The sequence below is a fragment of the Temnothorax longispinosus genome, chromosome 12, assembly GCF_030848805.1.
Source record: "Temnothorax longispinosus isolate EJ_2023e chromosome 12, Tlon_JGU_v1, whole genome shotgun sequence".
NCBI classification, from domain to species: domain Eukaryota; kingdom Metazoa; phylum Arthropoda; class Insecta; order Hymenoptera; family Formicidae; genus Temnothorax; species Temnothorax longispinosus.
This window is the reverse complement of record NC_092369.1, coordinates 13,187,363-13,203,837: the sequence shown is the minus strand read 5'-3', so window position 1 is coordinate 13,203,837 and position 16,475 is coordinate 13,187,363. Positions and strand designations below refer to the sequence as shown.

The window sequence follows — 16,475 nt, the reverse complement described above, 5'->3', positions numbered from 1 at the left end:
TCTGTTCGGGGCCGCTAGGGACGCGCAACAGTCGCCCATGACCATGACGAATAGTGGTGAACACTGAACTGGTGATCCCTGCATTCCCTGGAATCCCTGGGCAAAATGGCGAATAAATGGCGAATGGCGACGACGGCGACGCAGTGTCCTCAGTGAGCATGAGTGAGCAATGAGCATCAGCGAGGAGATTATCGTCAGTGTTTTCTCGATGAATGTCTCGATGAAAGTAGTCTGAAAGCGATCGCAAATGTGACACGCGCCGCGATAATAGTAATAACGTACAGAATGCAAACTGCGCGTTTTTATTGCCATCTTGTTTGGAGCGTTTGGTGTTTCTTCCAAGGTGATAACGCGTGCTTGATTACGCCACATTGTAGAACACGTTTCCCGTTCTTGTCCTGCTGTCAGCTGTCATCTGTCATCTGTCAGCTGTCATCTGTCATCTGTCACCTGTCACCTGTCACGTTCTGTTACATCGATATTTCCTTTATTCCCTGTCGACTTCCGCGTCAGCCTCCGCGTTGTACAGTCACTTCCTTCTCCTTTATAGATTAAGAACTGTCAATTGCTTGCGACAGACGAGACATCGTAGACACGTAGCGTTATCGTATTTTCAATTTTCAATTCTCAATCGTGTGTGTGTGTTTTTTTTTCTCAGTTACTGCCAAGGACTATATTAAACTGTCACACGATGGACCAGTTGTGCTGGGTGGAACGATCACTTTTAGAGCGGATTTGTACAGAGAGGACGGCCAGCGACCAAGGGGGACTTTCAGATACAAATGGACTGACGATTCGTTAATGAAACATGAATATCAGGTTATAATTACATCATGATGATATATAATTGCGTTATATACAGTTGTTTTATTTAGCCTTTGGCATGAAAGATTCTTAAATTTAGAGCTACATTAATATCTAATAATATTATTTAATTTTGTGACTTTATGGATCCGTTTACTTGTTTTTTCATATTAATATTGTAAATTGTTATTTTTTACATATACATTTCTACATTTTTACATCGCGTAACCTTTTAGAGCAAAGATACATCAAATACAACAACATTTTGGAGCATAAGTTATCCGCGCAAAGATAACATTCCTGGAAATTATATGGTGGAGTTAGAAGTTTCCTATCTCAGCTTGTCAATTTTTTGGATATTTGATGCAAGTGCTCGTATCGAGTTTGAGATTTCTGGTAACCTTTGTTGAGAAAATTTCTCTTTTGCTGCCTCTCTTCTTCAAATGTCACGTCTTATCGTTGTTATCATTTAATTTCAGAATGTCTCAATGGCAATGTAACGATAAAACAGGCTAATAAAACCACAACAGGAGAATACGTTTCCTCTGCAAACGAGACGAAACTAATGATAGACATGCGTAAGGGAGATTATGACTTTATAACGCAAGAGGCAACAGCGATATCAACGTATTGGTTTATCGACTGCAAGTATTACGGTCAGACAAATGATTTCGCTTTCGTTTATAATTTTACCAGTCCTGGCGTAACACACGAAATAGGAGCTTTAGTGATCGCTTCGTACGATCTGCCAACAACCACAACCACGTTGACACCTACAACTACGGCCATACCTGCTAACGTGACAACACGCGCGCCAAATGCTACTACGGCGAATTCCAATGGGACTCGTGTTACAATGGTAACATTACCAATACCTGTTACGAGTGCAAAACCATCGATAAAGCCTACGCCAACTGTGCTTCCAATTGACACAAGTACGATAGATCCTGGCAACATATTGTTGCCGTACATTTGCTCAAACACATCTCTTATTCCACCGGATCCTAATAAAACGTATGGATACTTTTCTAAGAAGATCCATATTCGTGGTTAGTATATGCAATTAATATTTTATTATAGAGGACGAATCATTCTGAATATACTTTTGTGTGTGTGTGAATCTAATCTATAATTTTTCAATTTTTCAATAAATGTCTTTAGCTCCCGTGTCAAATATCTCAGTGGAAGGTACGAATTGGATCCAACCATGGGACATGCTATCTTTGAACGTGACTTGCAAGGGGTCAGGTCCGTTTTCCAAGTGTCTTCAATTTCACCGTGGCAAGTATAACGCAACGGGAAATGAAACGTGTGACAATATGGAACGCTTGTACTTTTGCAATTTTTCCATCGTCCATTATTTCCTCGAGCCCAGTGTCTACACAATATTAATCATATTGAACAACGAAGTTAGTACGCAAATTTATCCGCTAACGATAAACATTTACAAAGGTAAATTTCTATCAGCGATGTATTTATCAAATTTACCAAATTTCCTTATTTTATAGACACGATTACAATAATATTTGCATTTAACATTCTTACAGTTACGACAAAACCGCAGTTATCGGTTATCATAGTGCCAGTCTCTTGCTCAGTTGTCGCTGTGGTGCTGATAGTGTTCGGCGTGGCGTATTACATCCAAAGCAGAGCAAGATTCACGATAGAAGTCGCGGATTTTGATTTTGGACAAAGTAATCCAGAGATGGAGTACAAAACGTTTACGGAACGCTTACGCGACTCGTTTAATAACACTGTAAGACCTGGCAGCAAACGGCTAAGCGTACCCTATTATGGCAGCATGAATCACTGAAACGTACAGGCTGTGCGAAGCTACGTGACCTCTATCGCCATCTAATCTTTCCGTTACCTTTAAATGCAGTATGATCTATTTCTTTTTGTTTCATCTTTTTGTTAATCTTAATATGCTTAACTTTTATTTTCTTATCGCAGATTTAGTCTGATGGGGGAGGGGGGGGGAGAACTGGTTAGAACGACTAATACGAAATTTTTTCAATGACAGACAACTTTCTTCCGCTTTTGATCGCAAATTTCTATCGATTTGTATCGATCGGCTAGTAACTAATATATAAACTATGTTTATTGTAGGGATATAAACCACTAAGCAATCCACAAACACTTCAGTGATGCGTGAACGAGAAGCAATGTTCTTAAAAACGACACTAAACTGTAACGAAAGTTTTGTGAGGAACGAGCGGAAACGAGTAATGCGCCAAGCAGAAATATCCATTGGCAAATTCGACAACACTGCTAATGAAGAGGTCTGTCGAATGTTGTGCGGTAACAAACATTGGGCAAATTCGTTTAATAAAGATAAACAGCGATTGTAAAAAGAAAGGAAGAAGACAACGTTGCACGATAATTAATCAACTAGCGAATGATCAAATCGAGATTGTACATAGATGAGGAAGTTACGATGTATATATAGGCTGTGAATATAGTACGCAACGATATATTAGAGTCGCTCTTAACATGATACACGGGAGAACTTTATATTTTTTTAAAAAATCGCAACACACAGGAGTTATCTCAACTTACACATCCCATTTTATAATTCGTCATGCGTTATTCTCAATTGTTTATTGTTTATTAGCGATTGTATATGTTTCACGCACGTACGGGATGCAATAGTGATGAGTTTAAGAAAACAATAGTAAGGAAAGTACACTTTATTAACTTGTCTAACATTTTTACACACACATGTCACATATATACGCACACGCGTTTACATAAAAGTTGCTAATACGAAGAGGCTTTATTGAGAAGCAGAGTAAAATCAGGGTTGTACTAAGAAATTTTTTAAATATTACATTGTATTTATTATTTGTTAACAAGTAGATTTTTCAAGAGATTTCGATCCGAATAGAATCGTTTTAGAAATTCGTTTATAGATGAAGCATGAACTACTATGAACACGTTATGAGACGTTATAAGCTAGAAGAATTCTGGAAATGTAATAATCGCATTATTGTGGCGTAAGAGTAATTACTTATCTGCTATATCTTTAATAAAGACAAGTGTTAATGGACGGAGAAGTGTTATGCTGTTGTCGTTTCTGTATTATCATTATTTTGGGGGATTGTCATGATATTATCGATACGTTACATCGAGCTCATCGCAGTTATGTAACTTGTTAAATTATTGTAATAATCTTGAATTATATCTTCATTAAAATAGTATTATCCTGATTTTGAAAAACAAGACATGATGTAAACAGGTAAAACAGCTTTGTAATCGGACATTTAAAACTATCGATCGACATAGCGATTTTGATCAAGATTGAAATACTTTAATTTAATGTTACTCAACATTTTGTAAAGATATATTTATCCCTACTTTTCGTTTTTTTTTTCTCTTTCATGTTAACACGGGCAATAGATTTTCGAACGCACAGTGAGCGCACAGTGATTCTTAATATGATTGGTTCTTGCCTTTGGTTTTGTCCGGATCCAAGTGCAAGAACCAATCATAATGAGCGCTCACTCAACCCGACAGAGGTCTCCACTCTCTCCTGTCGACCCTTCTAGAGTGAATTTTGGAACGCAGCCATGGTTATACATACATACCGTGATGAGAGAGATGGCTAAAGGGGAAGGGGGGGGAGGGAATATCAACATGGCGACTTGTGCGGTAAATTGGGCTAGTCGCGCCCTTTCGGTCGCGGTCGCGATCGCATGGTGAACGTTTGTTGACGTTGACGTTGACGTTGACGCGCGCCGTGCGTGTGACTCGAGGGTCTCGAGGCTCTCGAGTACTCGAGGTCGAGGGTCGTGGTCGTTTGTGTCGGTGCAGTTGCGAGGACGCGCGTCCTCCCGCCTCTGCACGTGGTGCTGTGTGGTGTTGCGTGCTGTTGTGTGGTGCTGTGACCTGTGACCGTGACGCGACCGATAGCCGATAGCCGATAGCACAACACGGCCACGATGTCGGTCAGCTACGCTAGGATGAAATCGTGCCACGAGGTATCGTCGCCAACGTCGCCAACGACGCCGACCTCGCCGACCTCGCCAACGTCGTCGTCGACGACTACGCCGAGTAACGCGCCCAGGCGTGCCGGCGACGAGGAGGATTGGCGGATGCAGCTGGCGTTCTGCAAGCCCCGTCACAACGCCACGATCGAATACGTCAATTGTATCAGTCAGACTTGGCGCATGAAGGAGCGGGTACGTACATACGTACGTACTACACGCGATGTTCCGCGATCGCTGATCGCTATGACGCGACGGTTCATCTCGGAGAGAGAGAGAGAGAAAAACGAGAGTGCGAATGAAGCTATGTGATCGCGTGTGTACATACTTATATGTGCTTTTTTTCTCTTCAGATGAAAACGGTGAGCGTCGCTCTGGTGTTGTGCCTAAACGTTGGCGTTGACCCCCCGGACATCGTCAAGACGCAGCCATGCGCTCGCCTCGAATGCTGGATAGGTAACTGAATTAAATAGCCTTCCTAGTTTATTTACATTCCTCCTTCTCTATCGTTATCGTTATGTAATTGCGATTTTAAGGTTAGGTTAGATTGTTAGGTATGTGTCCCATGCGTCGAGTGATTCGACTGGAGCAGCTAGAGCTAGACCGCGATATGCATACGATACGGAATGATGCGATATGCCAACACCAAAAAATTCGAAAAACGAGAAAAAGAATCAAATATTGCGTATAGTATGCATATATCGGCATAGAGACACATTCATAGAAGAAACACTCAAATTTGATGCTTTACTTATCATTTGATATACAAATGTACTAGGATCAATTATAATATAATTGGCTTTTACCCTAATGTTGTTCTCTTTCTTTAAACTGTGTTTCAAACTCTGTATAAGATATAAAGTAGAATCGTTTTTATTGTTATAATGATATAATATTCTAATTACTATAATGTAAAGCAGAAACGTATGTAAAAATCTTATAACACTTATTTATCATACATAAAATGTTTACTTGGAGTAAGGCTTTTTTTCTTCCTTATTTGCAAAATAATTGTAAATATTAACTGAATGATGATTGAAGAATGTATAAACATATGCAAATTACGACAGATGTATTTTCTTATGTATCTATATAATTCTACAATAAACTTGGATGCAAAATTGTCAAGACTGATATCTTTCCAGATCCGTTGTCGGTGAGCCCTCAAAAAGCTCTCGAGACTATAGGTTCGAATTTGCAAAAGCAATACGAACGATGGCAGCCAAGAGCCCGCTATAAACAAAGTTTGGATCCAACCGTCGAGGAAGTTAAAAAGTTATGTACGTCTTTAAGGCGAAATGCCAAAGAAGAAAGAGTTTTGTTTCACTATAACGGTCATGGAGTGCCCAAACCTACTACTAATGGTGAAATATGGGTATTTAATAGGGTCAGTATAACAGACTCGGTATAAATAAATGAATTTATGTCCGTCGTATCTGATGCAATTCGGCTTTATATTAACAACGGTGCTTTTATTCGCTTTTACAGACATATACACAATACATTCCATTGTCGGTGTACGATTTGCAGACTTGGATGGGTGCGCCTAGTATTTATGTATACGATTGTTCCAATGCGGGTATTATAGTAGAATCTTTCCAGCAATTTGCCGACCAACATGAAAAGGAGTACGAGGTAATAATGATGTGTATAAATTTCCTTAATTAAAAATTCTAAATATTAATAAAGAATGTAAATGTAATTATTGAGCGACATTATGCGTTACAGATGGAAAAGCAGCAAAATCGCGCGACCGGGGTGACATGTCCTGCAGCACCGTGTTATAAAAATTGTATTCAATTAGCAGCATGTGCGGCTAATCAGATTTTACCTATGAATCCGAATCTACCTGCAGATATATTTACTTCGTGTCTCACTACACCCATAAAAATTGCAATACGCTGGTAAGAATTTTTAAAAATAATGGGGCTGTTTTCTATTGCTACACTAGTTTGAGAAGTGTACGCACATACACGTACAATACATTTTTTGTTTTACATAGGTTTGCAATGCAGCCCACATCCAAATTAGTTCCCAACATATCGCTTGATCTCATTGACAAGTAAGATTATGTCAAATTTTTATTAAATTTTATTGTCCTGCAGAGAGAAACTAGTCTATAAATATCTTTATATATACATGTTCTAGAATTCCTGGGCAATTGACCGATAGAAGAACAATGCTAGGCGAGCTTAATTGGATATTTACCGCCATTACCGACACGATAGCGTGGAATACCTTACCAAGAGGTAAGAGATTACAGCTACAAGTTTATTAACGCAAATTAAAAGTATGATTAAAATAATTATAAAAATGTCTTACAGATTTGTTTCAAAGATTATTTAGACAAGATTTATTGGTTGCCAGTCTCTTCAGAAATTTCTTGCTAGCAGAGAGGATACTTCGTTCTTACGATTGCACGCCAGTTTCTTCTCCAAAATTACCACCAACTTATCAGGTAAATTGATTCGTTATCTGTATTGACCAGTATCTCTAAAAATAACGTATTTTTTTGCTGTAACGTTTAAATGTGCCAAAATTTTGAATTATTATTTCTTGCTTTTAAATTTGGAATAAAACTAATATTTTCCTGCACACACATTTTTTTTTAGCACCGTATGTGGCAAGCTTGGGACATGGCGCTTGATCTGTGCTTGGCACAATTGCCAATGGTTCTGGAAAATGAAGACCGATACGTGCATTCGTCATTCTTTGAAGATCAACTCACAGCTTTCCAAGTATGGCTCAACTTAGGATCCAAAAATCGCAGTCCGCCTGAGCAGCTTCCAATTGTCCTCCAAGTGCTATTGAGTCAAGTTCATAGACTGAGAGCGCTAGAGCTGCTAGGGCGTTTTCTTGACCTTGGTCCGTGGGCTGTGAACTTAGCACTTAGCGTCGGCATCTTTCCATATGTTTTAAAATTATTACAAAGCAACGCCAGAGAACTTCGACCCCTGCTTGTTTTTATATGGGCAAAAATTCTAGCGGTGGATAATGTGAGTCCTATATTTTCATATTATTATTTATTATGCATATAATGTGACACACTATTCCTCATATATAACAATTCTAATTTTAGATGTGATTCTCAATTGCAGACTTGCCAAGCAGACCTTGTACGCGATGGTGGTCATAAATATTTCTTGTCCGTGCTGCAGGATACTTCTATCCCGGTAGCTTATATATTATACTTAATTTGATTCGGTAATTAAGCCCGGACTACAACGGCTAAAGTTTCTCGTAACGAAAGTATGTTTGATAATGATTCCAGAGTGAGCACAGAACATTAGCTGCGTTTGTATTGGCCAGTATTGTAAACGATTATCGGCCGGGTCAAGTGGCTGCAAATCAAGGCAATCTCGTTTCGATATGTTTGGAACAATTAGGAGATACAAATTCTTTGCTACGGCAATGGCTTTGCTTGTGCCTAGCGCGGCTTTGGCATAATTTCGATAAGGCGAGATGGTGCGGCGTCAGGGACATTGCTCATGAAAAATTATTCACCTTATTAAAGGATCCCGTCCCAGAGGTTACACGATACTATATATATATGTACACACACGCACACACTCAATATAATAATTGCATATATCTATAAATTTGCAGAATTAGACTTGTATGTATATAGATAATTGTGATTTATATCAATTTATTTTACAATTACTTCATAACGCCATTTTATAGCACAAAAAAGGAGTTTATATAATTTTTTAAATTTCTAATATAAATTTAATATGATTGTGACAACGAGCCAGAAAGCTTATGGCAGTTTTATTATAACGTTACGTATCAATTTTGTAATGTTAAAGAAATGTTGTTTGATACAGGTCCGGGCAGCTAGTGTGTACGCATTGGGCACATTTATAAACAGTGTTACGACCAGAAGCGAGCACGCGAATAATATCGATCAAATTATCGCTATGACACTTATCAATACAGTTTCTCACGACATGTGTCCATTGGTTAGAAAAGTAAGTCAGGATTTCAATATGGAATTGGTAAACATAGACAAATGACTGAAAAATTGTTACAAAATTTTTTATGCAGGAATTGGTTGTGGCTCTCCAATGGATGGTGCTACATTTTGAAAATTCCTTCGTTACGCTAGCTATGGCCGAGGAGAACAGTCGGAAGGATCTCGTCGTAGAAACTCTATCCCCATTTAGTGGTATGAGACGCATTAGCTCGCGCGACAGATTGAAGATGTTGTCCCCTAACAATACATACACCGTAGATACGACCGATGGGTTTGGACCGCAGGATCGCATCAAAAGGGTATCGTCTTCGTCGTCCATTAGTAGTCTAGGTAAGGAGGGCCGATTTTCGAGAAAAGTCGAAAATCAATTAATACTTTCTGTCTGAGCACTGGATCGAACAGTTATTTGCATTGATTCTTTCGTGTGTCAGGTAATAATTGGGAGTTCGTGAGGAAACCTTGCGAGTCACTTGGTAATAATGATTGGAAGTTTCATTGCATGTTCATGTACCTATAGTTTATTATTATGCTTTTTGTTTTTGCAACTGTGCACAGTCTATAAATTGCAATTTCTGATAGACTGATAGAGTGCTTTTTGCACAAGCTTTGTATATAATAGCGACATTTTTTCTTTTTTTTTTCTTATAAAAATAAATCTTATTAAGATAAACGATAACGACGTTTCGTGAATTTTATCAAATTGTTCATCGTAGGTCACAGTTCTCTTGGGAACTTACCGAGTCTCTCCTATGGTAGTGTATATATGAAATTATGGCATGGATTGTGCAATCTCGACAACGATCCTCATCCGGTAGTCAGTGCTATGTCTCAAAAAATTACCAATCATATTCGTAACAAGGTATTAATATCTTAACTTGTGTCACTTAAAACTCGACTGTAAAGTTTTTGTTATGTAGAACGTCATTAAAAATTTCAGGTAAAAGCATCGTCCATCCCTAAGGAAGTAGTTGAAACGAAAATCTCCTCGTCATTGTCTCTCCCGCCGTCTCCGTCAAATCGGACTGGTTATTTGAGGTCAGTCAAGATTTACCTTATATAAGACTTATGGCGTTTTCGATTTACTACTCGACCCGACTCGGGTCGCATCAATGGACGTGGAATACATACATAGTTATGTATGTATTCCACGTCAATGATGCTAGAGTCCTGTATACATGATGCGACCCGAGTCGGTTTGAGTCGCAAATCGAAAACGCTATTAATCTCTGTCTTATCTCTCTAACTCTAACAATTATTTTTATGTATTAACAATAGCAAAGGAGAATCACCACCAGCGACTGTCAACTCTGGAACGGATCTCTTGCGTTCTTCGAGAGTTCTATCGCACAGTAGTCGTTCGAGAAAACCTGTTCCTAATACGGTAAGAATCGATTGTTCTTTTTTTTTATCTCTTTCTAAACCGTTAACTTTTGTAACCGATCCAAGACAGCAAAGTAATGACGTACAAACATAAATTGTTTATTTTTAAAGTTAGAATAAATTATAAAAAAATATTCCAAGTACCTACTAGAAATATTGACATATAATGAAAAATCATCCACTTATAATTTTAGATATCCGAAGAGACGGACGAAGCACCTGGAGCTAAAACTCCATTGACCACCTCCCAATTTGTTGAATGGAGTTGCGCGCAGTTTGCTCAGCCCGTTAGTCTAGAGGACGAAATGGACGATGTAGAGAGCAGACCATATCTCGAGCGAGAATGGCGGTAAGAAACTTTTATATATGTATATAAGTCTCTACTAAAATGCTAGTTCTCTAAATATAAAATGAGCTTTTGCGTTTTTACATAAAATGTTATACATGATCGTTGCAGATTTATACGTAACGCGAAGCAAAGACAAGACGCAAGGGAGGAACAATTACGCGCGCCGCAAAATAAGATGGAATCGCAAGTGTGTCACGCGAGGTGTTCCCAGTCACCTCAAGTTCTGGTTTTTCATCCATTCGAACCACATTTGGCCGTGGCGCTGAAAGATTGTTTCGGGTAATTGAATTTTCTGTCACCGTAATAAATAATTGATATCTAAAATACAATAAATAAGCATTTAACGTACATACGAAAAAGATGTTTTAATTAACATTTATTAAAAATTCTTTCAGCATATGGGATTATCAGAGTGGCACAAAATTGACTTATTGCACAAGTTACGGAAACAAAGTAAAATCGCGTGTCACGGCACTTGAATTCATCAACTCTCACGACTTGACTCTGCTGATGGCAGGTTCCGACGACGGTTCCGTACAAATCTGGAAGAATTACAGTGGCACGATAAGTCGCGATCCGATTTTACTCACAGCTTGGCAGGCGCTGGCGGACGTGCAACCTGCAACAAAGACTTCTAGTGGTACATATCAGCGAGCATGTTTAAGACTCGGTTGTAAATTTACTTCTAGAATGCCTAGAATATTCTGTATACTTTCGTACAGTATACTTATATTCAGTATTGTAGCGAATAATAGTCAATAATCTACCTATTGACAGTGACAGCACGACTCGTCACAAAATGGGAACAGAAATCGCTCACTCTAGCGGTAACGGGCGATGTCCGCATTGTAAGGCTCTGGGATGCGGAAACTGAATTGAAGAAGCAAGATATTCCAACAGGCGCCGATTGTTGTACCACATGCATCGACGTTGACGGCACAGGTTGGTTGTTTAAAGAAGAGATATTTTCTATCCTCACATTACGAGACATTTTATATATTACTGTATGTCGTTTTTTGTTATGCCAGTAACAATGTAAAATGAGCATCCTGTCCATCTAAAAATGTTTTCTGCAAAATTTTTCAGGTGCAATAATGGCACTGGGCTGTGGCGATGGATCAGTTCGACTCTTGGATCGAAGATTACCTCCGGCAGAGGCAAGAGTTATGACTTGGAGGGAACACACCGGTTGGGTGTTGGGCACATTTTTAAGACAATCCGAAGGAGCCGCACCGCAACTGTTCACCGGATCCTCCACAGGCGACATAAGAATCTTTGATCTTAGGAAACATTCCTCCGTGAACACGATTCAAATAACACCGGGCATCGCGGCATTGACTGTGCACGAAATAGCTGATGTTTTCGCCTGGTAAGCGCGATTAACTTGATCTTTTTCTAATTATATTAGTATTATTTGTGTGTCAATATGACCATTGTAGATTTTATTAGCTGTAATTCCCGATATTATTTTAATGACGATATCTCTCGTGTTGTCTTGAATTAGAGAAAGATATGTTTTTGTTTTAGTGGCACCACAAATCATTGCATCAGCGTCTACAATACATCGGGACAACATCTCAATACGATAAAATTTCACGAAGGATTTATGGGTACGCGCCTCAGTCCGGTAAGCTGTCTGAATTTTCATCCATATCGCGTAACTTTGGCGGCCGGCTTCGTGGACAGTACCTTCACGGTATACGAGCCACGTAGATGACTATTAGAGATGGAACTCGTGTAAGAGCCTTGTAGAATTTTGTAAATTTATAAAAGCGCTATATATATATTTTTTTCCTTTTTTTGTTTGCGTCCGTCCTTGCGCGAACGCTGTTGCGATATTATCGGCGAAATTAGGGCTTTTTGTCCTCGGTGTTTCCGCGAGAGAAACACAGAATAATTCCTATGACGATGATAAAGTAGCCTCCCTTTTCCTGCTATTTCTTCTAGCTTCTCGTTAGAAAATCGATAATCTGGTTGGTATCACGCGCAAAAGATGGAGAGAAGACATAGTTGTAGCTTTTGTGATAAAAGTGAGAGACGGGCGGTTAACCAAAGTATTTCGAGGCGACCAAAGATTGAGATACGATTAACCATTTTGGTACGATTTTTGCGCATAAGATAGTGACTGTCGACAGAACTTTGGTGTACCGGGAAATGCTGATGCATAATTGCATAATAATATATGTACATTGTGATAAAAGGTTGAGGCGAGTTTGTGCAAGCGAGAGAAAGATTAACGTTTAACGAAAACTTTACGAAAACTGTACGGTGAGATAAACTCATCTATTGTGCCATGTAATATCTTTTCCTACTGCAGCAGAATTAAGCTGTTTCCATACAGATTTTGATGTAACAAAGATATTTTAATTACCGAACCGAGCACGATGTGGTTGTGTAAATACGGCTCGCGTTATATGCATTTTTATAAACTACGTGAGTGACACGTGTTGCTAGAGTATACGTTTCGCTATTGTTTGTCGACATAATATTATAATTTTTCGTTTTTAAATATTACTTCTATCATCGTGTCCCTGACCAATAAAACAATTTAGTTCCGTTTTGAGCAATTTTAGCCATTACCAATATCGTACAAAGCTTTGCTTAAATAAGTATAATTTTGTAAACGGTAAGATTTTGACGAAGAACATATTTGTTACGTTTATAAGTTTATTCGCGTGGCAATATTAGATATAAACTGTATGTATATGTGCAATATTTATAGATCGATCGTCGTCTAGATATATCGATCTAGATACACAACAGCACAGCAGAAATTGCAAAATATATTTATAAAGCTTAAAAAGAAAAAAAACGCGAAAATTATGGAGGGAGAGAGCGGAAAACGCATATTTTTTTACATAAATATGCAACTTTCTAACAAAATTATACTTATTATCTATATAAGTTTATTTTACGAAAGCATTTAATTGTGAATGTTTAATTGTACACATATTGCGGCTACAACGAAGCGTATCGATCGAATTTTTACTTCTCAAGAGCTTTTAGGAAAAAAAAAAACTAACCATCTTACAAGAATTATGTAAAATATTTAGAGATTACCGCAATTGTTCCCTCTGATGCATCAAACGGTATGTGGCAAAATTATTAGAAAATATTAACGATTGCATCTGTGATCGCAGTTGCGCAATTGCATTGTCGAAAAATAACGACAAGGTCGTTAATTTATTTTACAACAATATGATTATTTAGCAATTATGTTATTAATATACTAGCTAGTTCCGTTTAACTCTCGGTGGAAGCTGCTGCCGTTTTCGCGAAAAATGTATATATGCCGATATTCACGGGGACAGAAAGAGAGAGAGAGAGAGAGAGAGAGAGAGAGAGAGAAAAAGAAAGAGCAATTTAGCTTCTTTACGGTGCGTAATATATAGGACAAGTTATTGCTAAGCTAGGAGAGTACAAGTAGAGCACGTTGATGTTATACGAGCAAAAATCGGTTATATTAGTATGTAATGATAAATACATTGTAAATACGTAATAGGAAACTCTCACCGTAGAAAGAGGGAGGAGGTGCGAGAAGTGTACAGATAGAGCTTTGTATCACTTAATATTAAACGATAATTTTGTTATTGATACGTTGCCGTAATTTATGGCATGGCATGTGTGATAAAGTGACGGGGATCGATGGATTTGCATACGGTATTGTAACCGATCACAGATTTGTATAGATATGTAGATGCAATACGTAGTGCTAGATGTACTTAATCGCTCACCGTCGATTGTGGGGAAAGAAATCATACGTTTCTCTCTTTTTTTTTTACTTTTTCTGTTTATCAAAACGATTTGTTCGTTCTACATTTCGCTACTAACGAATTTGGGCGTTAACATTATCCATTGCGCGATTATTTCGATAAACGCTATCTATTTTTAGTACGTTCCACTGTGCCTGTGCCTGCTACAGTAGCAAACAAGTTTTGCAAGTGAATTTTTGAGTCATTTCAATTATAATAGAACAATAGAACTAAAAATGAGGGCAAAAATAGAGTAACGGTAAATGATGCTTCAGTCAGGAACCCTTTTAGCATTTTAAACTATGTTGCCGCGGAAATGTTGCTATGGAAAAAACATATCTTGGTTGATTTTAAAGGAAAATGCTATTAATTGTAAGTACTAAAGTAAAGTAAATAACGAGAAAGATTGATTTGAAAATTTTGCTACGGTTATGTAATAGCTATAAATTTTTAAGTTTAAACTTTCGAGAGAAGAGGAGACGGCATGGAGGAGGCATGGACGCGAGATTAGAGTGATGAACAATTTCAATTTTAGCGCCATCAGAGATTAGCAATACATTGCGTTGCAGCCAACGCTACACAAACATAATTATTACCCTAAATTGCACAAAAATTTGAATAGTTGTAATTCTATAGTCCCGTGTCCATGCCTCCGCGAATAACCTTTTCTTCCCGTAAATTTTAGTTATATAGTTACATTAATTTTCACATTTAGTTATATGCCATATGCATATAAATGTGGACTTGAAAATACGGATTTAAAAAGGTTTTACAATTTCGTTTTATCGTTTATTCGCGTAGCGATGGCAGACTGGTTCTGAAAAAAGGGATTTCCAATTTCGTTCCGGAATCTTAAGATCTAAATAAGACGTAAGAAACTAAACCAGTATAATTTCGGCAAGTTTAATCTCTAAACTCTAAACGTCTATACACTGCGGTAAAACTTTAGCTTTCGTTTTCTCTTTGTAGCCCTCTAACTGAAAATTATGATTAGATGTGTCAGTAGCGAGAAATCGAAGAAATCCTTTCCTTCTTTTGCACCGTATGACACATACGTCTTTTGCAACAAATTGGTTTATCGCGTTCTTTCGAAATATCAACTCGGCGAAATTATACCGATCGATATCTTTTTTCGGCAAATGTAAATATAATATAATGCAAAATAGTTGCTTATGCACGATAGCTGCTCTACTCTATGTACGGATATAACTCGACGGATCGCGCCGTTATTATTATTATATACCTATGTATATCGTTAGCTAGCAATAATATATATACATAATCGCGCTAAGGATTCGCAGACACTTAGGGGATAAGGCTGGAGAAAAGGCGAGAATACCAAGTATCAATGATTTTGGCACCGTATGCTATTGTACATTCGTGTAATTATGTACGTGCCTCGTAGTAAAATACAATATGATGACGTTACTCTTGTGCCGATCTTGTGTAAATAACATAAATTCTCGTAACTTTCATTTTTCTTTTTCGTATATTTCCTATATTCTTAATAATCTTAATCATCGTATCCCACAGATCCCGCAGATTCCGCAAATCCTACAGATCCCAGTGTAGAATCAGCGTAGAATAAGCGGGCGGAACGATCTTACCGATCGGCGAACATCTTTCGCCGTGACGTGGCCGTGGCCGCTATCAGCGATCGTAAACGTGATGCTATTCCACCCTGTTCTAACGTATTTTTTCAGCTCACGTTCCGGACACGTACTCGACTGACCCGACTCGTCCCGTTGCGTAAGACAGGTGCCTTGAGAGCTACAATTCAATAGTTTGCACGAGAACGATAATGCACCTTACGCTAATATAGGTGCGTCATCGTCCGCGTCGCATTAATCATATCGTTTAGGCTCGTCCTTTTGCCCTCGCCTCCCTTATTCACGTTGCACCGTGGCCACCGCTTCAAGTCTCGCTAACAATAAGTTTTTATATTGTATGAGTATTTTACAATGATTAATTGTCGAGAACTTGAGCATTTTCTGCAGAATAAAAGTACCCGGCTGAGGATGCAGGCAGGTGGAGGTGCAGGTCTGCAGGTTAATCAAGGTTAATGACCTATGCCCGACCGCGACGGGTGATATATAGGGCGCCCCTATTTGCACCGAAAATATTTGCTTTCGGTTTCACATTTTAATCTTATCTGTCCTCGTTCTTTGAAAAAATTTCCGCTATTCGTACAGAGCGACCATTATTCGCGATTATATATACATGTATAA

General features: G+C 38.4%; 2 protein-coding genes across 5 annotated transcripts; both read left to right on the top strand.

Moving 5' to 3' along the window:
• The first annotated feature begins 130 nt into the window (after positions 1–130).
• LOC139823378 (uncharacterized) lies at positions 131–3,853 on the top strand. Of its 2 annotated transcripts, none has more exons than XR_011734763.1 (7): positions 131–343; positions 659–819; positions 1,041–1,200; positions 1,284–1,853; positions 1,966–2,256; positions 2,352–2,685; positions 2,914–3,853. XR_011734763.1 is itself a non-coding variant. In XM_071795856.1 (7 exons), the coding sequence occupies exons 1-7, from the start codon at positions 286–288 to the stop codon at positions 2,950–2,952; spliced, it is 1,488 nt and encodes a 495-aa protein (XP_071651957.1). In that variant the 5' UTR covers positions 132–285; the 3' UTR covers positions 2,953–3,853. The 2 variants fall into 2 exon arrangements, 1 of the variants encoding a protein (XP_071651957.1); XM_071795856.1 differs by having other exon boundaries at positions 132–343; positions 2,352–2,560.
• A 569-nt stretch (positions 3,854–4,422) lies between these two features.
• Raptor (regulatory associated protein of MTOR complex 1) lies at positions 4,423–15,720 on the top strand. 3 transcript variants are annotated; one of them, XM_071795849.1, is made up of 23 exons: positions 4,423–4,997; positions 5,144–5,246; positions 5,936–6,177; positions 6,279–6,425; positions 6,519–6,694; positions 6,793–6,852; positions 6,939–7,039; positions 7,115–7,248; positions 7,403–7,786; positions 7,889–7,963; positions 8,062–8,319; positions 8,618–8,761; positions 8,838–9,096; positions 9,198–9,239; positions 9,480–9,625; positions 9,704–9,801; positions 10,042–10,147; positions 10,341–10,495; positions 10,604–10,774; positions 10,891–11,135; positions 11,273–11,437; positions 11,582–11,864; positions 12,023–15,720. In XM_071795849.1, the coding sequence occupies exons 1-23, from the start codon at positions 4,746–4,748 to the stop codon at positions 12,210–12,212; spliced, it is 3,936 nt and encodes a 1,311-aa protein (XP_071651950.1). In that variant the 5' UTR covers positions 4,423–4,745; the 3' UTR covers positions 12,213–15,720. The 3 variants fall into 3 exon arrangements, with proteins under 3 accessions (XP_071651950.1, XP_071651951.1, XP_071651953.1); XM_071795850.1 differs by having other exon boundaries at positions 4,424–4,985; XM_071795852.1 differs by lacking the exon at positions 9,198–9,239 and having other exon boundaries at positions 4,424–4,985.
• Positions 15,721–16,475: the final 755 nt, after the last annotated feature.